Source organism: Papio anubis, chromosome 1 (assembly GCF_008728515.1).
Source record: "Papio anubis isolate 15944 chromosome 1, Panubis1.0, whole genome shotgun sequence".
NCBI lineage: Eukaryota > Metazoa > Chordata > Mammalia > Primates > Cercopithecidae > Papio > Papio anubis.
The window spans coordinates 35,826,416-35,850,999 of NC_044976.1; the positions used below are offsets into that span (position 1 = coordinate 35,826,416).

Below are 24,584 nucleotides of genomic sequence, written 5' to 3' on the forward strand. Positions count from 1 at the left end.
CTTTGGGGCCAGGTGCAGTGGCTCATGCCTATAATCCCAGTGCTTTGGGAAGCCGAGGCAAGACGATCGCTTTAGCCCAGGAGTTCAAGACCAGACTGGGCAGCATAGTGAGACCTCATCTCTATGAAGAAAAAAAAAAAGATAATACTTTGCATATATATAGTTAAATAACAGATGTAATTAAAATTAATTTCACCTCTTTTTCCTTTTTATGCTGTGGCTACTAGAGAAATATTTTCTTTTTTTATTACTTAATTTTTTTTTGCACACCAAGCTGGTCTCAAACTCCTGGGCTCAAGTGATCCTCCTATCTTTGCCTCCCAAAGTGTTGGGATTACAGGCGTAAGCCACCCTGCCTGGCCTTTTTTTTTTTTTTTTTTGAGGCAGTCTAGCTCTGTTGCCCAGGCTGGAGTGCAGTGGCGCGATCTCGGCTCACTGCAACCTCCACCTCCCGTGTTCAAGCGACTCTCCTGCCTCAGTCTCCGAGTAGCTGGGATTACAGATGCACACCACCACACCAGGCTAATTTTTGTATTATTACTAGAGATGAGATGTCACCATGTTGGTCAGGCTGGTCTTGAACTCCTGACCTCGTGATCCACCCGCCTCAGCCTCCCAAAGTGCTGGGGTTACAGGTATGAGCCACCGCGCCTGGCCCAAAAATGTTAAATTAAATATGTGGCTCACATATTTCTACTGGACAGCAGCAATCTGTCTTAAATCCTTCTACCCATCCTTCAGAGTTAGGCTCAAATATCACATCCTCTGAGACACCTCCCTGAGAGAAAGTATTTTATTTTTATTCTGTTTTATTAACTTTCATAGCTATGCACAGATGCCAGTGGTTGCCTGCCCTTGGCACCATCCTTTTGTAGTTAGATATGTGTTTGTACGATTCCTCGATGCATGCCTATCTTCTTCCCCACCAACTTCTAAGCTCCACAAGAGCAAGGCCTGTGTTTGGCTCCTCCCTGGAAACCTAGCACCTGGTCCAGAGCCTGGCACACACTTCAGAATGCCACAAGGAGTTATTCCATCCACTGCCCTGCCTTTGGGCAGAACTGTCCCCAACCATCACTGGAAGCCTATGCACTCCTTTCCCCCGGCAGTGCCACTAGCCCTTCCGTATATAGATTCTGCCTCTCCCAGATGGAAAGTCCTCCTTTATAGATGACCAGAATCCCTCCTGCTGCAACATGGCCGGGGCCCTTTCTCCCATCCTTTAAGGAGAATCAGAGCAGCACTTCTCACATTTATATAACACGCCAATCATCAGGAATCTTGCTGAAATTCAGACTCTGGCTCACCAGGTCTGGAATGAGACCTGAGATTCTCATTCCTAACAAGCTGCCCTGTGACAACACTGCTGCCGGTCCATGCTCTGAGTAACAAGGATATAGACTGCCTGTTTACCACCCTCAGAGCAGCCCCTACATTTTCTTCCTTCTCTGCACAACCCTCTGCTGAGCAGGCTATTTGGGGTCTCTTGAAATTCCCTGCCTCTTCTTGCTCCCACGCATACCTTGCCAAACCCTCACACCCTGCAGAGGAATGTGGTGCCTGTGTCTACTGCTGTCGTTGATTTTTTTTGTTTTAATTTGAAATAAACCTTTAAGGCAGTTTTCAGAGTCAGGTTAGCCCTGATACGTATCATGGAAGAGTAACAACACTCTCCAACGATAAAGTCACACAGCTGGGAGTGCTGAACGGGATGGGAAGAAGGCTTCTCCCCAGGTCACCAGCAGTCCTCAAGCTTGGCTCCCATCTGCCACACTAGCTAGTCCAATCCCAGCAGCTTCTCCAGAAGGCTTCCCTCTGCAGTTTGGTCTCAGATGGTGGAAAGTGTTGTCTCTGACACGGCCACGGCGAGCTCCGGAAACCAAGAGTGTACTGCGGGACCCGAGGGATGGAAGTGTCTTCTGGTGGCCTCAGAGGTGTGTGTGTGTGTGTGTGTGTGTGTGTGTGGGGTATCTGTGTGTGTGTGTATACATGCACACACATGTGTGCAAGTATGTGTGGTTGTATATGTGGATAGGGGTTTGAGTGTGTGTGTCTTGTGTCTATGTATGCATGGATGGATTGGAGCGTGTGTGTATGCTTTGCCCCCGATGTTCCAGTTCAGGAAAGCTTTAATCACACAGAGCAGCACTGAACTCTTTCTGCATGGGCCTGGGGGCTGGACAGTGTCCCTAGGCGGGCCCTGCAGATGTGAGCGGCCCCACCGTCCCTTGCTGCTGCTGCTGCTGCTGCTGCCCTTTGCGTCTTCGAGAGCCAGTGCCCGCCTCCTTGCTCTCCTTCCTGGCCAGGTTCCTGTTGGCATTCTCCCGCCGGCCCTGGCCTCCCTTCCTCCTCTTCTGCCCTGAAACAACCAGACAGCAGGAAGAATCAACAAAGGATGTGCAGGGAGCCCTTGGGCATGGCCACAGGCCCTAGGAGGGGAGTGTGAGGAAGCCGGAAGGGGAGGCAGGGAGGAGGCTGGAGATGCTGCCTGTAGGTAGTTGGGTCATGGTGACCTCCTCTGACAGCAGCCACTTCAGAGGACCCTGAGGCATGAGCACTGAGAGGCAGCCCAAGAGCCCTTTCACTCCCCAACCCTCAAGGCACACAAGACATCATCCTCTTCCTCATGGGTTCCTCAGATCTTGGATCCCAATGGACCAAGAGCACTTCCCAGGTATTCAGTGCAACCCTCAGAACAGGCAGGACTGCCCCCATTCCCTCCCCGACACCAGCCACCTCTGGGGCCAGGCAAGAGCAGCAGCCACCTCCTTGCCAACTGCAGGCTGTGTGACTTTGGTGGAATCACTACAGCTCTCTGGGTCTTAGTGCCTCTTTCGCCCACCCATCCGGCCTCCGAGGGGCCTTCTAGTATGAACATCCACTAGCTCAGAAGAAATGGGGAAACTGGAAGGATATTGACCACAGAAGCTTCCAGCTTCCACCATGCAGAGTTCCGGGGCCCTGTTCTCTGCCAGGACATGGCATCTGGATTGGACAGCATGAGGTCTTGAGTTGTGGGTGCCCCATCTGGCCTTGCCCTGAAGCTTTCTCCTGAACCATGGGCAGGAAGCAGAGATGGTGGGACCTGCCATGGCTGGTGCCTGAGCGCTGACCCCAAGGGAGCAGAGGCTGCAGCTCACCCTCAGGACATGGCACCCTCCTCACTGTGCACCTCCGGGTCTCCTTGGTGTCAGAGCAGGCAGCATGGTCCCCTCCAGGGGCATTGAGAACCCTGCGTGTCCGCTCCTCGGAGCCCCTCCGGAAACCACAGAGCTTCTTCTTCTTGGAGCAGGGCCCCCATGGGGACCATTCGCTCATTTCACATTGCGCTGGCAGGAAGAGAAGGGAAGGGAGAGTAGGACAAGGAGGAGGGGATCAAATCTCCTCCCCTGGTCCGGAATAGCCCAGGGGAGCATCTCCCACCTGCCTTCTGCCTGGACCTCAGGCTGCAGGTATCTTTAGTCCAGAGGGCAGAAGAGTCCTTGGAGACCCAGAAAAGAGTGGTAGGGTAAGCTCTCCCTGCACAGTACCCCAGCCCACCCACTCTCTGGCCAGACCCTTACCCAGCCCCTCCTCCTGGGGTCCTGGACCCTCTGCCCACAGTGCCTGCCATGGCTTACCAGGACTACTGCACTCCATGGTGCCATTGGCAGCTGAGGAGCCCTCGGGACAGGCTGGATAGCAGCGGCCCTTGTGCAGGTACAATCCCTCCTTACACTTAGTGCAGAAGTTATGGCTGAAGCAGGCCTCACAGTGCTCGATCTTGCATTCTGAGGAAAGGACAAATTGGGGGCTTCTGGCCCAACCTAGAAGGAACATTTTCCCTCATTCCCAGCCCCAACACCCTCCCTTCTGTCCACATCCACCTACATGGAGGGCAGGACCCTGGCCTAGAGCTGCAGTTACTGCAGAGGAATCTCAGGAGGAAAGGGAAAGGAAGGGCAGTGGCAGGCCAGGGAAGAAGAAGCTGAAGCGGCTGCTCCTGAGGGCTGGCTGGGACTCTAGCCACCGTCAGCCAACTCGAACATGAAGCCAGTCTCAGCCCCTGGAACCCAAGGTGAGGCTCAAGAGAGCAGTTTCAGAGGAGGAGGGTGGGGCCCTCTGGGCTTGGTGGGGGTGGGACAGGAGTGTTTCAGCATCTCACAGCATCTGCAGGGCCACCCTAAACAGAGCTGAACTGAGGGGCAGAATGGCCCCCCAGAGAGTGGCTGTGTGATCTCCTCTTCCCTCATTGCTGGGCATCTACAATACCCCAAACTGTGGTTCTCTTCCTGCCTGGGGCAGAAAGAATCAGCAAGGAGGAGGGGGAAGCCATCCTATGGCAAATTCCTCTCCCTCTGCAAGGCTGAGTTCCAGGAACCGCCTTGGTAGGACTCCTGGGTCCCTCCCTGATTCCCTGTTGCCAGTTCTCTCCTCTGGGGGAATGGGAGCAGGGTGGGTCCTCCAGGGCTTGGCTGAAAGCAGGCAGGGTCTTTCACAATCTCTCCTTCCCAGAGTGCAGGCGGGGCTGACTTCCTCCCAGGCTCTGGCACCTGAAGCCCACGCTGCCAGTTTCCTAGGAGCTGGTGTAGCCAGGAGCTCCCCACCCCAAGGACCCTGAGGACCAAGAGGGTAGCTCCCAGGGTCCCACCTCCATCCTCACAAACTCCCACCATCCTCCAGGCTTATCTCAGCCTCACCTCTCTCCTTCCCTTCTTCCTTCCCTCCCTGGTGCTCTGATTCCTGGGTTTGGTTGCCAGTCAAATAAGAACAAAAATAAGAACAATAGCAGCTACCATTTGTTGAGTGCCAGACACTAAGGGCTTTACCTGCGTGTCTCACAACAACCCTAGGGGGTAAGAACTCTTAAAGATGAGGCATTGAGAGGTGGAGATGTGCTCAAGGTCACACAATGAAGAAGTAGCAGAGTTGAGCTCAGAACCCAGTCTAGTCTTGGACCAGTCATTTACCTTCTGGGCCTCAATGTTGTCAGCCCTGAAAAGGGTACCATCAGTTGTGTCCTGTCTCCCTTCCAGTGTTGTTGTGAGGCTCAACTGATATGAGACCTGCAAATGCATTCTAAATGGCAAGGCACTGAACGGGTGGTGGGGGCACTGGCATTGTCTCCCTGAGTGTGTTCACACGTGTCCCCCAGCACACCGCAGCTGCAGCTACAGAGAAGGGATGGAGATATGGCAGCGTGTGCCTTGGAGCACGTGGAGCTGTAGCTGGTGTGGAAATGAGGAGCCAGAAGACCAGGGAGCGAAGAGAGTGGAAGAGCAGGCTGCCTGAGCTTGGATTCCCCTGCAGCCCATGTGGAGCTAACAATGGTTTTTAAGCAGAAGTGTGATGGGATGGGTTGTATGTCTCAGAAATGTGATGGGATAGGAATAGGTTCTGTGTCTCAGAAGTGTGATGAGATAGGTTGTGTATCCCAGAAGTGTGATGGGGTAGGGTGTGTGTCTCAGAAGCGTCTTTCTGGCTGCAGTGCAGAAGGTGGGTTTCAGGGAACCAGATGAAGGCTGGAGGACAGATGAACAGGCTATTGCAATGATCCAGGAGCAAGGTGCTGGGAGCCTGGGGAGGACAGTGGCAGTGAGGACAGACAAGAGATGACAGACAGGCTCTGATGATTGGATGGATGGGGTGGGAGAGGTTGGCACTCAGGGCTGTGGCTTGGGTGACAGGTTGGGACATGGTGGGTAACCTGTGGGAATACAGGTAGGGGCAGGTGCGAAGGGAGGAGACAGGGTTCCAGTATTTACACACCAAGGTGGAAGTGTGCGGCTGGATACTTGAATCGGCGCCTCATCTCCTCTCCTCAGAGCCCCCTCTGCTCCTCTCACCAGCCACCAGTGGTTCAAAGCACTCTCCCCCATTCCAGAGCTTCTAGTGCCCCCTGCCCCCGACAGCCCTGCCCACACTCACTGATGCACTTGTTCATGTCGGGGTTGCGGGCGTCGAAGTATCCAGGTGGGCAGGACGGCAAGCAGACGCCCACCTGGCGGATGTCGTTCCTCTCCAGCAGGATGAACAGCTTGGGCGAGCACTTGAGGCAGCCGTTGACTTCAGAGCAGAGCTCACAGCCTTTGGCACAGGCCTGGCTCCCCTCGGCACTGACTGCAAAGGTGGAGCAGGGATGAGAAGGCGGCTGTGGAGAGAACCTCACCTATCCAGATTCTGACAAGGATGGGAAGTGAATAGATCGGCGTTTCCTTCCACAGAAGGAATATGCTTCTCAGAAAGCACAGGCCAGGCAGGCAGCTGTCTGCAAGGCTGCTTTATACACCTTCCCAGTAGCTTTTCTCCAGAGAGCTAGCAACAGATGCTGACCCATGTGCCTCCCTAGCTCCAGGCACGACATGAGCTCACTCTCTAGGCCGGCTCCGCCATCCCCAGAGAAGCAACCCAAGCTGCACCCTTCCTGGAATTTCTCCACTCTCCCCAGAGCACAAAACAGTCAGCCTTAGGTATAGAAGGAGGGTTTTTTAAATATCCGAGAAAGTTTTAAGGGCAAGAGGGATAAAGAGTGAAACAGAAAAGGAACACCTACCCAGAAACACAAAGACAACTGGAATAACCTATGTCTAGAACAGGGGTCTCAACCACGGATGATTTTGCTCCCTAGGGAACATTTGGCAATGCCTGGAAACCTTTTTGATGATCACACCTGGGGAAAGGGGTTGTTACTGGCATCAGCTGGGTAGAGACCAGGGATGCTGCTAATCATCCTATAATGAATCAGGCACAGAAAAGAATCATTTGGTCCAAAATGTTAATGGCACTGAGGTTGAGAAACCCTGGCTCAGAATCACCCTTTGAAGCTGGGCGTGGTGGCTCACGCCTGTAATCCCAGCACTTTGGGAGGCTGAGGCGGGCGGATCACCTGAGTTCAGGAGTTCGAGACCAGCCTGGCCAACATGGTGAAACCCCATCTCTACTAAAAATACAAAAATTAGCCAGGCATGGTGGCGCACGCCTGTAATCCCAGTTACTCTAGAGGCTGAGGCAGGAGAATCGTTTGAACCTGGGAGGCGGAGGTTGCAGTGAGCTGAGATTGTGCCACTGTACTCCAGCCTGGATGACAGAGCAAGACTCTGTCTCAAAAAACAAACAAACAAACAAACAAAAAAGAGAACCATCCTTGGAGGCTTCGTGGTTTTCCATCCCAGCATTGAGTCTCAGGATCTTTGATCTCACTCACGGAGCCCCTTCCATGGACCTTGCACAGTGTGAGCCCTGGGGACAGAGGCAGACAAGCCACTCTGTAGAGGAATTGAACTTTCAGTGGAGCAGACAGACCCACAAATAGGTGAATGCTGACAGTCACAGGGCCAAGCAATAGTGGAGCCAAAAAGAAGGAGGGAAACAAGCCACAAAGGAGGTGTCATTGAGGCCACGTCTTAGATAATTTGTACAGATGTGTCCTTTAGGAAGCAGAATTAAGGGCACTCAGGGAGCAGGACCACAAAGGTGTAAAACTAGGGAAAGGCGGAATTGCAGATAACTTAGGGTGGAGATGGGAATAGGAGGTGAGTGGTGAAAGGTAAGGTTTTCTATCTTTGTATCACACTAAGGAACTTGAACTTGATCCTGCCAGATGGCATGTCCCAAAAAGTACTCCTTACAACTTGATTCCCCCAACCGTGAATAGGAAAATGTGGAGAAAGGCTACTGTGTCAGGTAAGACCAGAAACCAGTGGGTCAAACAAATCTAAACAGATTTCTTTACTGCAGGCCTAATGGAAGCTTTATTACTCTCCCGTGTGCAGTGACTCTCTGAGCGGGGCACAGAGTGAACTACATTTCCCAAGCATGTTGGCCACAGAACACTTGTTTTGGGACCTTCTCAGACTGTTTAGACATCAGGGAGCCATTAGAACATGTTAAGCAGGGATGAGACCTGGTCCAATTTACATGTTGGGAAATTGTCTCTGGGAGCCAGGGTGGAGACCAGAGATGGAAGAACTGTTTGGGAGGAAGCTGACTAGATCATCCAGGTGAGAAAAGTGAGAACGTCTTAAAATTCTGTTCCACAGGGATAGAGGGAAAAAAGACAGATTTGAGAGATGCTTGGGAAATGCAACCCGTAGGACATCGTAGCTAATAGGCAGAGAGGAAAGAGGCGTGGGGAGCAGCCTGGGGTGATTCCCAGATGTTTGGCCTGGGGTGTGGGTGAGCCGTGGGGCCAGACATGAAAAGAAGCCCATGGCAAGAGAAGCAAGTTGAGAGGGAAGGAGAGGAAGGAAAGTAGTTACATGGGGTGGAGATGGGAATGGGAGTGGAGTGGTGAAAGGTAAGGTATCCTGTCTTTATATCATGCTAAGGAACTTGAACTTGATCAAGAAGGGCAACAAGAGCCAGGCAGCGGCCGGGTGCAGTAGCTCACGCCTAGAATCCCAGCACTTTGGGAGGCTGAGGTGGGTGGATCACCTGAGATCAGGAGTTCAAGACCAGCCTGGCCAACATGGCAAAACCCCATCTCTACTAAAAATACACAAAATTAGCTGGATGTGATGGTGGGCGCCTGTAATCCCAGCTACTCAGGAGGCTGAGGCAGGAGAATCACTTGAACCTGGGAGGTACAGGCTGCAGTGAGCTGAGATCATGCCACTGCACTCCAGCCTGGGTGACAGAGCAAGACTCTGTCTCAAAACAATAAAAACAAAACAAAACAAAACAAAACAAGAGCCAGGCAGTGAGGAGCTGCAGATACAGGCATAAGGCAGAGAGTTGGGAAAATCAGAATAGAGATGGTGGGAGATGGTACAGGGTAGTGGACCCAGAGCCCCGGCTTCAGAGTCATCAGGACCCAAAGCCAGATTCCCAGTCTGGGAAGCTGGGCAAAATACTGAATGTCATGTGCTTCCCTGAGAAGGGGAGATGAGGATGTCCACTCTGGACAGCTGCTGGGGTGAGTCTATGCTGCAGGAATCATTCCTGGTTTCAGAACAGGAGAACATGGAGGAGTTAGGAAGGAGAGCAACCGAAGGAAGGAAGATGATAACAAACACCAAATCATCACAACAACACAGCAATAACCACAGTGGCGGCAGTGTGTTACTAAATGTTGATCACTTACTCTGTGGCAGCAATGTTCTCAGTGCTTGACAAGTATTAACTTACAACAACCCATGAGGTAGGTACTATTGTTATTATTTTTTAAATTTATTATCTTTTTTTTTTTTTTTTTTTGAGACAGAGTCTCACTGTGTCACCCAGGCTAGAGTGCAGTGGCACAATCTCTGCCTCCCAGGTTCAAGCGATTCTCCTGCCTCAGCCTCCTGAGTAGCTGGGATTACAGGCACCTGCCACCATGCCTGGTTAATTTTTTGTATTTTTATTAGAAATGGGGTTTCACCATGTTGGTCAGATTGGTCTTGAACTCTCAACCTCAGGTGATCCACCTGCCTGGACCTCCCAAAGTGCTGAGATTATGGGCGTGAGTCACCCCACTTGACCTATTATGCACATTTTTATAGATGAAGGAATGGAAAGGTAAATTACTTGAACAAAATTTCTCGGCCAGTATGTGTTTCAGGCAGAGGAACGAAGTTTAGGGAGCCCAGGGTAGGACAATATGAGGTGGCACGGAAACTATATATTTTTGGAAAATGGAATTTATGGGCCGGGCGTGGTGGCTCATGCCTGTAATCCCAGCACTTTGGGAGGCTGAGGTGGGCAGATCGCTGCAGCCCAGGAGTTCAAGACCAGCCTGGGCAACATAGGGAGACCCCGTCTCTATTACAAAAAATAATAATAGACTGGCCAAGGTAGCTCACACCTGTAATCCCAGCAGTTTGAGAAGCTGAGGCCAGGAGTTCGAGATCAGCCTGGTCAATATGGTGAAACCCCGTCTCTACTAAAAATACAAACATTAGCTGACCGTGGTGGCACACACTTGTAATCCCAGCTACTCAGGAGGCTGAGGCATAAGAATCACTTGAACCCGGGAGGCAGAGGCTGCAGTGAGCCAAGATTACCTCTGCACTCCAGTCTAGGTGATGAGCAAGACTCTGTCTCAAAATAATAATAATATAAGATAAAAATAAAAATCACGATCATTCTTGTTGGTAGAATCATTGTATGAGCAAAAATACTCCAAATGCGACATTGAAGTTATGAGGGAGCACTTCGGATTATTTTTCTACTCTGGGCCTTTATTCAGTTGTGTTACAAATTTACGAGTCATTATCTATTTTAGGCACCACTTCCACTTCAAAGATATTAAATTGTCTACGATGCACTGTTTTGATTTAATTCATTGTTGCCGTGAATGCGCCTTCTAGGTTTCTGCCTTAGTTTCAGTAACGGCAGTTATCCCGGCGTCCCATTTGCAGCCCTCTCCAGCGGTGCTGCCATACTCATTTCTTCCTTCATTATCACCCGTGCTAAGAACAGGTTTGCAAAAGGCGCCCTTTCAGATCTGCTGCCCACCTTCCATTCCACTAGCAACAAGTCCCTGTGTGCATTTTTCTTCAGCGCCGTCAATGGCACCGCAGAGAAAGTGTGGCATACCCGGGGAAGGAAATCAGGAATCAGGTCAGCATGGCGGGAACGTGGAGTGAGTGATGAGGCAGGAAGCTGGAGAAGGAAGCAGGGGCTGGATGAGGAAGAATCCTGAGCCTGGATTAAGGAGTTCACACCCTATCCTGAAGGTCAGAAGGAATCAGTGGGAGGTTTACAACAGGAAACACAGTCAGGATTCCATTTTAGAAAGATCACTGGGTAGAGTCGAGAATGGATTGTCCGAGGGCAAGAGTGGAGACAGGAAGACTCCCAGGCTAGAACTCCAGTCCAGGAGAGCTGGGCTGAGCCAAGGAGAGGGGAGGGAGTAGACACACGTGAGATGGTCAGGCAGGGTCAACAAGACAGGGCAAAGCATTCAACAAGAGGGGGTGAGGGGCAGGGGCAAGGTGACCTTGAGATGCTGGGCTTGTATAACAGCCCTTCCCCGGGAGAGGAACCACAGGAGGAGGAGGGGGTTTGGGTGGGAAAATGATGAGTAGCTAAGTATTAGACAAGTTGAGTTTGCGGTTCCTGTGGAACATCCAGGGAATGATGTCTGTTAGGCAATTGAACACGTGGGTCTGGAACTCAAGAGAACTATTTTGGCTGGAGATTGAGACGCGGAGTTATTTTTTTCTTTTTTCTTTCTTTTTTTTTTTTTTTAAGAGTTTTTTTCTTTTTTTAAGAGATGAAATCTCACTCTGTTGCCCAGGCTGGATTGCAGTGTCACAAACATAGCTCATTGAAGCCTCAAACTCCTGGGCTCAAGTGGTTCTCCTGCTTCAGCCTCCCAAGTAGCTACGACTACAGTCACATGCCACCATGCTTGGCTAAAGAGAGGTGGAGTTCTTAACATCGAACAGTCATCAAAGGCATGCCAGTCCATGAGATGGCAAGAAGAGTGGGTCTGGGGAGTGAGAAGAGGAACTGGACATTGAAGAGAAGGACAGATAAGTCTTTAGTACACTAAGAGGCAGAGGAGGAGCCAACAGACAGGCAGGGGACACTGGGAAGTATATTGCGTCGTGGGAGCCGAGAGAAGAGTGCACTCAGAAGAGGGAGGCATCAATAAGACAGCTGCTTCTGAGATGTCATGTGAGCCCAACCGGGTGGTAGCAGCCCTGGTAAATGCAGTCTCAGTGGGGTCGTGGGGTGGACAGCAGGAGGCAGTGGTTCAGCAGTGAAAGGAAGATCAGGAACTTCAACTTCTTTGAAGAAGTTGGCTGTTGGCTGGCATGGGGGCTCATACCCGTAATCCTAGCACTTTGGGAGGCTGAGGCTGGAGGATTGATTGAGTCCAGGAATTTGAGGCTGCAGTGAACTATGATTGAGCCACCACACTCCAGCCTGGATGACAGGGCAAGACCCTGACTCAAAAAAAAGAAGCTGATAGTTAGATCTGTGGGAGCAGAAGAGCCTGGGTGGTGCCTCAGGCAACACCTGCATTTAACAGCTACGCAAGAGGAAGAGGGGCTCGGGAGAGAAGTGGAGAAGGATCCTTGGAGAGCTGGGAGGAGACTGAGAGACAGAGGTGCCAGGAATCAGGTTGAAAAGGGAGAGATATTCAGGGACCAGGGCTGGGAGGAAGCAAGGCCAGTGAGCTCTGAAGCAAATCTACAAGACTTGACTCTCAGTGGTCATTGATTAGGTGACCTTGAGAAGGGCAGTTTTGGTGGAGAGGTGGAGATGAGAGCCAAACCACAGTGGGCTTCGGAGTGAGTGGAAGGGAAGGAGTGGAGATAAAGCCAGGAAGGCAACAGAGAAAATCAGAGATCACAGACAGAGAAGGGGAGAGCACGGCTGGGGGTGGGGAATGTGATTACAAGACTCAGAGGCAGGGGACATTGATGGAGTAGAGACCCAAGGACACAAGGAAATGGGAGCATCAAGACATAGGGCTCAGACGCTGAGGCTGGCCTTGGTTAGGGGGAGAGATCAGGGGCTGCAGTCAGGGACAAGGGGGTCAGGGAGCTGAGCTCCATGAGGGTTTGGGGGCTCAGAAGAGGAATGGGGGCTCAGTTACAGGTGGGGTCAGTTCAATAAGGAAAGGGATGTTTATCAAGGGGGACAGAAAGCACAGGATGTTCTCAGCTCAGAGAGGCAGTGAAGGGATCGGGGGACAGGAGAGGGGGCTCGACAATGAGAATGTGCCCTTGAAGGAAGGGTCCAAGGAAGATGGTTCATATTTGGGGGAAATGCATAATGATTCAGAGCAGGAAAACCAAGGCTTATTTATTCCACAGATGTTTAGTGCACACCTCACAGGTGCTCAGGGCTCCTAGGAGCCGGAACGTGGAGGTATAGCCACAAAGGCCCACCCAGGACAAGGGAGGCAGGGCTGGTTACACATCTGGATGTAGAGAGGCAGAGGGCACTCTGCGACCCAGAAGCCTAGGGGAGGAGGGTGTTCCACATAGGAGGAACAGCCAGTGCAAAGCCTCTGAGGCACTGAGTATCCTGGATCGACCATGGCATGGAAAATAGGGCTTTATATAGCACGTGCCTATAATTCCAGCTACTCGGGAAGCTGAGGCAGGATCACTTGAGTCTAGGAGTTGCAGACCAGCCTGTGCAACATAGCAAGATCCCACCTCAAAAGGGAAAAAAAAGAACATAGAGCTTTATATATTCTCTCTCTCTCTCTCTCTTTTTTTTTTTTAATGTAGTCTAACCCTGTTGCCCAGGCTGGAGTACAATGGTGCGATCTTGGCTCACTGCAACCTCCGCCTCCTGGGTTCAAGCGATTCTCCTGCCTCAGCCTCCCGAGTAGCTGGGATTACAGGCATACACCACCACGCCCAGCTGATTTTTTGTATCTTTAGTAGAGATGGGGTTTCACCACGTTGGCCAGGCTGGTCTCAAACTCCTGACCTCGTGATCTGCCCGCCTCAGCCTCCCAAAGTGCTGGGATTACAGGTGTGAGCCACCATACCTGGCTGAGCTTTATAGATTCTCTTGGTGAGGGAAGCGACCAATGGAAGGGCATCGTTGGGTTGGTGGTTTAGAAAGCTCCCCTCTAGCTGGGCACAGTGGCACACGCTGTAGTCCCAACTACTCAGGAGGTTGAGGCAGGAGGATACCTTGAGCCCAGAAGTTTGAGACCAGCCTGGGCAACATAGCGAGATCAAGACCCTCTCTCTAAAAGAAAAGAAGGAGCAAAAGCAAGAAAGTTCCCTCCTGCTGCTGCCTGTTATGGGGGTTGTGCAGGGGAAGCAGCCTTGCAGGGCTATAAGCCTGGCTGAGGAGGCCAGGTGGACTCTGAGGGTGAGGGGTGCTTGCAGGGGAGGGAGCCTCCTTCCTGGCTTCTTCAGCACCCCCAGCTGTGCCCTCTCCACCAACCACTGCCCCCCACCAACCCCACCTCCCTCAGCTCCCAAGCACCCTGCTCTCCAGCCCACTTCACTGAGCCAGCAGGGCAAGGCTGTGCCCTCAATTCCCCCTCTCCTAGCCTCCTTCATCCTATGCAAAGCTCTTTTAAGTTGCTGTGGCTATGATGAGGCAATGCTCCAGGGCAGCTCAGTCCCACACCCCTTGAAGAATGGTTCTGGATCGCTGCCCCTCCTCCCTAGGGGCTTCATTTCTTCCAGTTCCCAATTTCTTCATCCCCAGGAATCTTTCTTAAACTAAAAATCTGATTGTTTTACACTCCTTCCTCTTATCTATCAATAGCTCCCTATCACCTACAGAATTTTTTTTTGTTTTTTTTTTTGTTTTTTTTTTTTTGAGAGGGAGTCTCGCTCTGTCGCCCAGGCTGGAGTGCAGTGGCCAGATCTCAGCTCACTGCAAGCTCCACCTCCCGGGTTCACCCCATTCTCCTGCCTCAGCCTCCCGAGTAGCTGGGACTACAGACGCCCGCCACCTCGCCCGGCTAGTTTTTTGTATTTTTTAGTAGAGACGGGGTTTCACGGTGTTAGCAAGGATGGTCTCGATCTCCTGACCTTGTGATCCGCCCGTCTCAGCCTCCCAAAGTGCTGGGATTACAGGCTTGAGCCACCGCGCCCGGCTATCACCTACAGAATTAAGACCCAGCTCCTTGCCTGACCTTAAAAGCTTTTGTGGGCTCATCCCATCCACCTTACCCCTCAGCACCACTCCTAAGCAATATCAAACCATTTTTGTTTCTCTGGACACGTCACACTATCTCACACCTGTGTGCCTTTGTTCAAGTTGGTCCTTCTGCCCAGAACACTCTCCACCTCCTTTTGAATCCGACCAACTCCCTCAAGCCTCAGAACTAAAGGCACCTCCTTCAGGAAGTCTTCCTGATCTCACCTCCCTGCAGAGTCTCAATGGAGTATTTCTATGTGTTCCCACACCCCTAGTACTTGAATCTGTCATGGCGAATGTCACCTTATATTGATATTATCTGCTAACGTGTCTCTTTCTCTCACTAGAAAGAGCTTCGGCAGGCAGAGCCCATCATTTCTGAATGGGAGCTCAGTAAAGGATAAGGCTCCACAAGGTTATAAGGTTGAGGATATGGTGAGTGAGACAGAGGCTTGAGATGAGGGGTGGTGTATGGATGGATCTTAATGAAGATTCACTACAGTGGAGGGACCAGGATGGAACATGGATGAGGGACTCAAGTGAGATGGGTCAGGGACAGTGGTGGATGGAGAGAACTCACCATGACCCAGAGAGTGATGATCTTGGTTTTGGGGTGGAATCTAGTCTTGGAGGAACTGGGTTTGGTAAGAGAGACCTGAGTTCAGTTGGCGAGGGCAAGAGGATAGGGAGCAGGGCCTCAGCCAGGAGACTGAGGAAGTGAGTAGGCCAGGGCCCCTCTCAGGCCACACGCTGTCCCAGGAGGTGGATCTATCCCTGTGGCTTTCTGAGACCTGCACGTTCAGAAAGCCCTGGGTATGTCCTGCTGGTAGGACCCAGGATTCTTCTCTTTTTTTTTGAAACCGTCTCGCTCTAGCACCCAGGCTGGAGTGCAATGGTGCAATCTCAGTGCACTGCACACTCCGCCTCCTGGGTTCAAGCCATTCTCCTGCCTCAGCCTCCCGAGTAGCCAGGACTACAGGTGCACACCACCATTCCTGGCTAATTTTTGTATTTTTAGTACAGACAAGCTTTCGCCATGTTGAGCAGGCTGGTCTTGAACTTCTGATCTCAGGTGATCCACCCGCCTCAGCCTCCCAAAGTGCTGGGATTACAGGCGTGAGCCACCATGCCCAGCCAGACCCAGGATTCTAAACTAAGCTCTCAACTGTGAGCTTAGTTTAGATCCTCACTTTTTCTTACCTGGGCTGTTTGCCTCCCACCTCAAGCCACTCCCCCACCCAGCAGCTGGGCTCTGGGCTCCCTGATGAAAGCCTCAGTGGCTCCTTACCCACTGTAGCTGGAGTCAGGCCACGTCCAAACTCCTCAGCCTGGCAGGTGCGAAGAGCTTAATGACCTGACCTCTACCCTGCAGTGTCTTCTACCTGGACCCTCCCCTCAGCCTCAGACAGCTTCCTTGTTCTGTCCTAGTGGGTTCTGGATGGCTTGTTTAGCAGCAGAACCCTTCTTTCCAACAGAAAACATATGAGCACAGCTTCTCCAGTGGAAATCCTAGGGCTCCCCAGAACCCCCTTGATAATTCATTTCCCCAGCTACTCCTAACTGCACCCCACTTCCTAAAGGAACACTCTGTGCCTCCTCCCAACTCCCCGGGGCTCTCCATGCCCTCAGGTTTTCTCCCGTGCAGCATTCCTGAACTGGACTGACATTCTGTCTTCCCCCACTCGCTTGCAGCCTCCGCCCGCGAGATTCATCTCTGCAATCAGGGCCAGCTTGCAGGATCTCAATAAACATTTGTGGAATGAGCCAAGGAAGGAACGGGGATTCAGTGAGGGATGAGGGACTGTAAGGCTGTCAGTGCAGCAGGGGCAGAGGCTCCGGATGGAGGATGGGGCCGTGAGAAGAGGCACAAAGCGGGCTTCTGGCTTCTGGTGAAGTCAGGGCTCAATGAAGGAATGGAGGCTTCCTAGGAGGCAGGACTGAGACACGGGGCCCAAGAATCAGAGAGGAGAAGGGGCTCAGGAAGGAGCACACTCAGTGCAAGGGATGAGTGGGAATGAGGGCTCAGGAAGGTGCAGGGACCCCAGATCAAGGGTGAGGGCTAGCAAGAAGACAAGGGGCTTAGTGAACAGGAGTTCAGGGAGGGGCAGGGTGCTCAATGAATGGAGGAGGGGAACTTCAAGGGGACTTCACCACTCACAGCTAAAGAGAAGTTCTTTGCTCAATTTTTCTCGCTCCATGCAGGCAGACCATCACTCAGACTCTGAGATCAGACATGTCTGGCTTCAAAACTGGTGTATAATAGCTCAGAATGAGATTTAGATTGAGTGGCTTCTGGTGGCCCTCCTACCCTGAAGCTGAGGACTGTCAGCCAGAGTCAACAGCCCTGAGGCTCATACATAGCACACCTACCCCCATCCCCAGGTCCACCCAGTGCCCTTCCAAGCTTGTCTTGTCGAGAGGCCAGGCACACACAGGTGTCTTGGTCTTCTTTCTTCCCTTCTCTACTTCCCCAGAATCCCTAAGGCAAAATGGTCTACACATTGTTTATATAATAATGATTTGCACCCAGAGTCTACGCAGAACTTGATGTTTTACAAAGGTGTTAAAAATATATACCTATTGAGGTGGGTGGATCACCTAAGGTCAGGAGTTCGAGACCAGCCTGGCCAACATGACAAAACTTTATCTCTACTAAAAATACAAAAAGTAGCCAGGCATGGTGACACATGCCTGTAATCCCAGCTACTTGGGAGGCTGAGGCAGGAGAATCGCTTGAACCTGGGACACGGGGGTTGCAGTAAGCCAAGATCGTGCCACTGCACTCCAGCCTGGGTGACAGAGCGAGACTCCATCTCAAAACAAAACAAAACAAAATAAAACAAATCTCTCTCTCTCTCTATCTATCTATATATATATATATATAAATAAAATCTCATGTAAGCCTTACTATCCTCCTTTACATTACATTTCAGCTTCCTGATTGCGATGACTATGGCTGTTATGTGACAAGTATTGACAAACAGCACAACCTTCATCCCTCCCTGCACCCCTGAGCCTGTCTCCACACCTCTCCCAACCCTTGCCTCTTACCATCAAGGATGTCTGTTACATCACTTGGTAATAAAAACTGGCTCATGTGCTGCCATGGCTGTTAGATGTGGCCGTATGAAAAGTGAGCAAGCACGTCAAAATTGCTGCAGGAGATTTACCATCGCTAGGACCAGGCCCTTTCTGATGCCAAGTCTAGTACTTCCTTTCCTTTTCAGTACAACAGACTTGAACTCAGGTCCCGTGACCTCTGGTTTAGCCGGGCATGAGGCTCTGCATGCGTGAGGGTCAGCGTTAAGCATACGTGCACGTTGCCTGAATGTGAATGGTTCCTCCCATTCTCTCTCTCTGTCTCTCTCTCTGTCTCTCTCTCTCTCATTTCGGAAATAGAGGAGACTGATTATAAACCGCTAAACCGCATCTGGCCCATGGAGTCCAAAATACTGGCCACAACAGATGAGAAGGGAGGAAAATCAAGGCCTTGCTGCTGATTAAACCTAACTGTCTCTAATTGTTTGTTAAGCCAGGGATTTTCAGCTTCACCAGTTCTCTGAGCTTCTCTCCCTGCGCTGAGTCCTGGCCTTGGCTGCTCCCGTGAAGCCCCGGCAAAACCCCACTGCTTTTCAACCTTTACTGGGGGGCCTCCGTCTGCAGGGAAACATGAAGCAAGAGGGGGCTGGGCTAGACTTCGGGAAGACCTCCTACCTGTGGGCACGGCATCTTCTCATGGCAGATGTCAAAAGACAGATGAGGACTTGGGACTCTGGAGTCCCCCACCCTCTCCCTCGTGTGGGCCCCTCACACACAGTGGCCACCCCTACAGCACTAGGGTCCCATCACTGGAGACCTTAAGCAGAGGTTGAGGAGTGCCTATCAAGGGGCTGGGGATAGATTACCCTTGAACTCCATCAAATTTGGCTTTCAAGAAGACTGGGCCCACAGGCATTAGGAGACCTGGGTTCCAACATCAACTGTATCTCGTTAGACCTGTTTCTTCCCCTTTCTTAGCATCTGTACAATGATAGGATTTTGGTTTTCTTTTTAAGCTATGAGAACCCTCTCTTCCAACGACATCTCATGTGGATGCTCATTACCAAAAGCAGGGAAAAGTGAGACTGCTCTGGTTTGAAGGGTGGTCAGGCCAGACCCCTGCCTGCTTGTCTCCCCTTCGATGCCACTGTAGCTCCCTGAATCCCACTGGGCGTGGTTTAAAAGTCACAGCAGTGGACAGTCTCCTGATCCTCCCTACTCCACTGTTCCTGCCCCATGATCTGGGCAGGGGAAGCCCTGTTACCCAGTGCTAAGCTGTGCAGAGCTCCTAACCCAGAAGGGTTGATGGCTGCACTTTAGCCAAAAAAGGAGCCCCAGGGCAGGGGGTTTGGGGAAGCATCTCCATGGATACCACACAAAGCTGGTGTTATGTCAAAGCACATAATCCACAAAGGCGTAATCCACAAACTGGATCCTCACAAGAGAGGGGTTAATCTAGAAAGCAGAGTCTACAAAGGGGAAAACAGACAAAATGAGTCATCTACAGAGTGGGTAATCTCAGCAAATTAATCCACCAACTGAATAATCCACAAACAGGATCATCTACTGAGTAATCTACAAAGCTGTAATAGACAGAGTGGAAATCTGCAAGGGTCATCATGGAATAAAACTCCTGAAGACCCCTAGTTCCCAGGTGGCCCCCTCCCACTTCCAAGGCCAGCTGTGGGCCACCATGCTCCATTACTCACTCCGCCTCTGCCTTTTCCCCTTGATCCCCCGGCTGCCGATGGTGAGGTGCGTCCAGCTCAGAACCAGGGCCACCACGCACAGCCCAAGCCGCATAGTCACACGCCAGCTCCAGGCCCCTGGTCGGAGGGGTGGTCTCAGGGAGGGTGGACAGCACACGGCTTTTGCTAACACCTCCGGGGCTGGGTCAGCAGCAGGAGGCCCAGGCCTGGGCCGTAGCCCAAATCCACCATAATCTCAGCTGGGGACAGAGAGGGTGTGGGGCGCCCAGTTCTCCATCAGCTCAAAGGGAGGTCCTCAAAGAGAGACTTCCTCAAAGGTACCTCAGAATATCACATGAGAGATCTTTTTGTCACATCAGCAGGGACTACTCCAAAAACCAACCTGTGAGGGGAGGAGAAAGAAGGGTTAATTCTGTAGTACTATGAACCCTCCCACCTATGCCTCCTGCCCTACCCAGAAGACTGGGAGCTCAAAATGTTTGGACGTTATGAGTTACCTACCTAGCACCTTTCTAGAAGAAATCAGCTCCTTTTCCTATCTTGCAGAACTCCCTAACCTGGGACTGGAGCCGGCAACCTGTGTAGCCAGAATATGGCGGACATTCAAACCAAACTTGTGGATCACTGATGATTTCTCAATAACGGGAGCCAGTTGGTCCCACCCCTGCTTCCTGTTGTCCAGCTCTAACTGGAAGTCCTTCCTTAAGTCTACCCTACAGACCTCATGCTGCAGTAATATCCTCTCTCTTGAAGAGGAGCTCTCTCTCTCTGTCCTTCCATGAGTGACCCCTCAGCCTTTTGTTCCTGGGGCTGAGTCACCCATGTGCCTTTCACCTGTCCTGGAGCTAGAGCAGTGGCCCCCGGCAAGCTGGCAGACTCTGCGTGGCCCTCTGGGCTTGGCGGGAGAAAAGGAAGTAAGGCTTCCCCCGGCCACAGAAACTCTGACACAGCAGGCCCGGCGGGCCTGGCCTTTGTGAGAGGATAAAAGAGGCAGCAATGCCCGCCCTGGCCAGAGACACAGAGAATGGGGATAATCCCCCAGCCCAGCGAGAGCCAGGTCTCTGGACCTGCTGGCCAGCTGGGGTGATGGGGGCAGGGGAGCCGGTCCCTCCCCTGAATCAGATGTGTCTGGGAAGTTGGACATCTGAGCCCAACCTGGGAGTGAGAATGAAAACCCTCCTGCCCCCTCACGGGATCACACACTCATGCTCCAATGCTCCCGAGGTTCTTTCATAGCAGTGACCTGCCCACGCACACCCCACACTCTCCCACACACACCCACAGCACAACAGAGCATGCAGGTCAATAGCACAGAGGCTCTGTAGATGCCAGGGAGCCATCACCTTCCCCTCCACTGGCTAGATGCCTTTGAACAAGTCACGCAGCCTCGCTGAACCTCAGTTTCACGTCTATAGAATGGGGACAAGCATGACTATGTCACAGGCTAGCTAAGAGTCAAAGAGTTCAGGCTCAGGAATGAGAAATCTGAGGTGCTGGAGTGGAGATGCCCCTCCCACCCCCATCCTAATCCTTTCCCCTCTAGGCTCTTCAGTGCTAGTCCACCCCCTCACCTCTCAGGGAGGCCCCAGCAAAGCCCACCTGCACGGGAGATAAATCATTATCCCCTAAGGGAGTTCAGTACCTCCCTCCTTGGCCTCTCCCGCTGGCTTTGAAGGCCAGACACACTCAAGTGGTTAAGCTGCCTGTGAGAAGTGTTTACATGAGGTTGATGGATCCCACCTGGTGCTGTGGCCGGAGCCAGCGGAGATGCCCCCAGCCATCCCCAAATGCCCGTCAGCTGCCAACCTCTGCACGCCCCTCCAGTACTCCCTGCCTGATTTACCAAAGTATTTGTATCCTCCCCAGCCCCCACTACACACTACTATCACCCACAAATTATAGATGTCCAGTTGAGTTTATCAAACTGGGGTCTTCAGGCCCAAGAATGTAGTCTCAGAGGCTGGCTGTACAGCGTGATAGTCATGGACATAAACTTCAGAGTCAGACTGCCTGGCTTTGAATATTGGCTCTGCTACTTATTAGCTGTGTTACCTTGCTTAGCTGGTGTGAGCCTGTTTTCTTATCTGAAAGAAGGTTATTGTTGTTTATAACTTAATACATAAAACTGCTTAGAATGGTGCTGGGCACATAGTGATGACTCAATAATATTTGCTGTATTTGTTGTGATCAAAGCTTCATTTTGTGTCTATATTCTAATGATCATTCAAACGGCAATATGAACATATTCTGTATCATCTGGATACTAACCTTAATACTGGGCACTGTTATGCAATTTCCATATTTGCATTTATCTTTATGGTTGATTGCCTTGACACCAAAGCGATCACTCAAAGTGATAGGATTTGCCTTTAATTGCAGCATTTCTCAAACTAAGGTCTGAGAATCCCTGGCAGATCTGTTCCATGAATCCTTACAGTTGACAAACACTGCATCAGACAAACTTGGTGTTAACCCTGGATCTGAAAGACTTTGGACTCACTGCGTGATCAATATCCCTGGCGTTTTTTTGGGGGCACAGAATTTCCCTTATGTATCTCTGTATTCCTTGTGCCCACCTGTCATGGTGCCTGGCAATTAAGGGTGAGTGCTCAGCAAATGTTAGCTCCCTTCTTTTTCCTCCCTCTCCTCTCCCTCTGAATTCCTTCTCCATCCTCCCAGGTCCTAGTTTTCAGCTTGACCCCTGCCACACTCACCCAGTCCTTGCCAGCGTTGATCTGGCCCACTCCCACCTGAATCACCAGGAAACCACAATCTCAGCTGGGAAATCGTAAGGAGGATCCAGATGTAAATTTCACTGAAGCAAGTGACACTGGCCTCCCTCACCTCTGGGATGGGAAGAGTTGCAAGCACTTTTTGAAAAGGTACATATAGAATCAACCCTGTAAAGGGGCTAAGAGTTCCTCTACACCAGGGGGTACAAATGACATGTACGATTGAAGCTGGATGTGGAGAGGGTAAACTAGAGGGTAAATGACCCATCTAAAGGGAGCATATGCCGTTCAGCTCTGACTGATTGTTGACAGATCTTCTGATTTTTCAAAAGAGGAGTGGAAAATCCAGGATCTTATATGAAATCTGATTTGAAATGCTGGACAGGTCTTAGACTAGGAACCCTGCAGCACCAAGCCCCAGAGGGCCACAGGTCCCTGCCTCAGTGGCTCCACGTTCCTGCGTCTAGTCCCTGACCCCATATGTGCACACACAGGCACACACACTTGCAGACACGGATAGCATGGACTAGGGCTGAGAGAGGAGATAGGAGCTGACGACTCCCTTTTAAGCAGCCTGCCTCATTTCTCTTAGAGTCCTCTGTCTGATTTCCTTTGGGCCTTGGGTTATATGGCACTGGCAGTTTGTGTTTTGAGGCTCGCTCTACACAGATAGAATGGGGACTGCTGGTAGTGCCTCAGGTATTGGTAGGGGTAAGAAAGGGTATTTCTCTCTGCCACTGTGGGGGGTTAGGGATTCACACTCCTTGGATGCCTCCCTCCACCTGCCATGTGCCAGGTCTTCCTTTACTCCTCACAATGCAAGAAGGAAGATAGAATTATTTCCATTTTACAAGGGAAGAGACCTGGCCCTGAGTGGTTAAGGGTCAGGGGTTACAGACCTAGTTAGGGACCAGCCCTCGGGTTTGCTACCCAGGATTGGGTGTGGGGAGGGCAGGGCAACCCGCAGGGAGCTGCGGAGTGTGAGGCACAATCCAGCTTGTGGGGTGGACCTGCAAAGTGGGGACGGGGCTGGGGGCAGAGGCAGAGCTGGGACGGAAGACCAAAGAGAGAGGCCACATGGCCCTCAGAGGGGAGGACACAGGTTGGGGAGGGGAACACAGCTGGAGGTGGAGCTGAGGGCAGAAACTCAGCCCAGGGACGGGGCTGGAATCACCTTCACCTTCTTGCCTGCAACACCTTCAGAATAAAGTGGTACTCCATCAGGTGTCCGATACAGACCCAAAAATGTAAACTATCCAGATAATTTCTCATTAGCCCTCCCCGGGCGGGCCGCGGGCTGCAGAGTTTTGGCCTCCTAGCAGGCTGGCAGGCGGGGGCAGAAGAATTGCGGGCGGGGGGCGGGACCAAGTATGTGCCTGTCCGACCTGTCGGGATTAGCCTGTCGGTCGGAGCCAAGCCAGGTGCGGGGGCCGTGCCCCCGCCCCCAAAAGCAAGGGCAGCGGAGGATGGCTTCTTCAACCCTCCATCACCCCCGCAAGAGCGCACATTCTTATTCTCTCCCCCACCATCCCCCAGAGGCCCCAACAGGTGCCGAGGGAGACGCGGACCTGAGGTCCCCAGGCTGGCCCTCAAGAGCCAAGAGAGCTGTCCACGTCTGAGAGGCCAGTTTCACAAGAAAACTCCCGCACCCAAGCACCCTCACCCCAAGTCCGTCCCGGCCCTCCTGCGAGTCCCGGGCGAACACAGCTCCCACCTCTCCCCAACTAAGCGATACCTTCGGTTCCTGAGCGCCAGACCCCGAGGGCCAGGGAGCCGCGCCACTTCGCTGCGCACCGGGGGCCACAGCACATGCCGCCTGCCACGTCGAACCCAGGCCCAGGCTGTGGACTGGGGTGGGGGTTACCAGAGACCGTGGAACTTGGGGGAACCCAAACCAGTGCGACCCGGGATCAAGAACTTCTGGATTGGAGGCGGGGTGTAAACAGGGCTGGTGGACTTGGAGAATTCAGGACTGCAAGTGAGGACGATCACCCGGGCTGCGGGATGATGGGAAGTTCGAGGGGAGGGGGCTGCCTGCTGGATTGAGGGCCGACGGGGGCGGCAGACTTACAGGAAGGGGTGCAGGAGGTGCCCTCTCCCGATCACCGACCGGAGAGCGACCACATTCCCCTTCCTTTCGCTATCTCCCCCCCCGCCCCCAGCTCGAACCAGCCCCGACGGGAGGGCCCGCCGCGCCCCAGCTCCCGGGGAAGGGGGCGCTGGGGAGGAGGACGGGGCAGCTACGAGGGGACTCACCTTCGTGCTGCCAGTCGCGGCGGGGGCAGGCCCGGGAGGGGCGAGGGCGCGGCCCGCTCACCCGCCCGCTGCGGGACTGTCCTGGGCGCCCGGCTCGCCTGCGCTCCGCCCGCCCGTTCCCAAGTTGCTCAATCTGCGGACGGCTCACGCCCTCGGGGCCAGCGCCCCACCCGGCGCATCGGTCCTCCGGGGCGGCCCGGAGCAGCCCTGGTTCTCTGCAGTACCCGATCGAATGCCCTACTCTGGTCGGTCGCTCCGGGCTCTCTGCCCTGCGCTGGTGCTCTCCGTCGCGCCTCCGCTCGGCCGGAGCTCC

At 52.5% G+C, this 24,584-nt stretch overlaps 1 protein-coding gene across 2 annotated transcripts; it reads right to left on the bottom strand.

The window, feature by feature from the left end:
• Window positions 1-777: 777 nt before the first annotated feature.
• RSPO1 (R-spondin 1) lies at window positions 778-24,354 on the bottom strand. Of its 2 annotated transcripts, none has more exons than XM_009205161.4 (6): window positions 24,272-24,354; window positions 19,284-19,665; window positions 5,908-6,099; window positions 3,621-3,770; window positions 3,141-3,329; window positions 778-2,359 (listed from the first exon to the last, which is right to left on the bottom strand). In XM_009205161.4, exons 2-6 carry the CDS (start codon window positions 19,375-19,377, stop codon window positions 2,190-2,192), a joined length of 795 nt encoding a protein of 264 aa, XP_009203425.1. In that variant the 5' UTR covers window positions 19,378-19,665; window positions 24,272-24,354; the 3' UTR covers window positions 778-2,189. The 2 variants fall into 2 exon arrangements, with proteins under 2 accessions (XP_009203425.1, XP_031522928.1); XM_031667068.1 differs by lacking the exon at window positions 24,272-24,354 and adding an exon at window positions 23,751-24,071.
• Window positions 24,355-24,584: the final 230 nt, after the last annotated feature.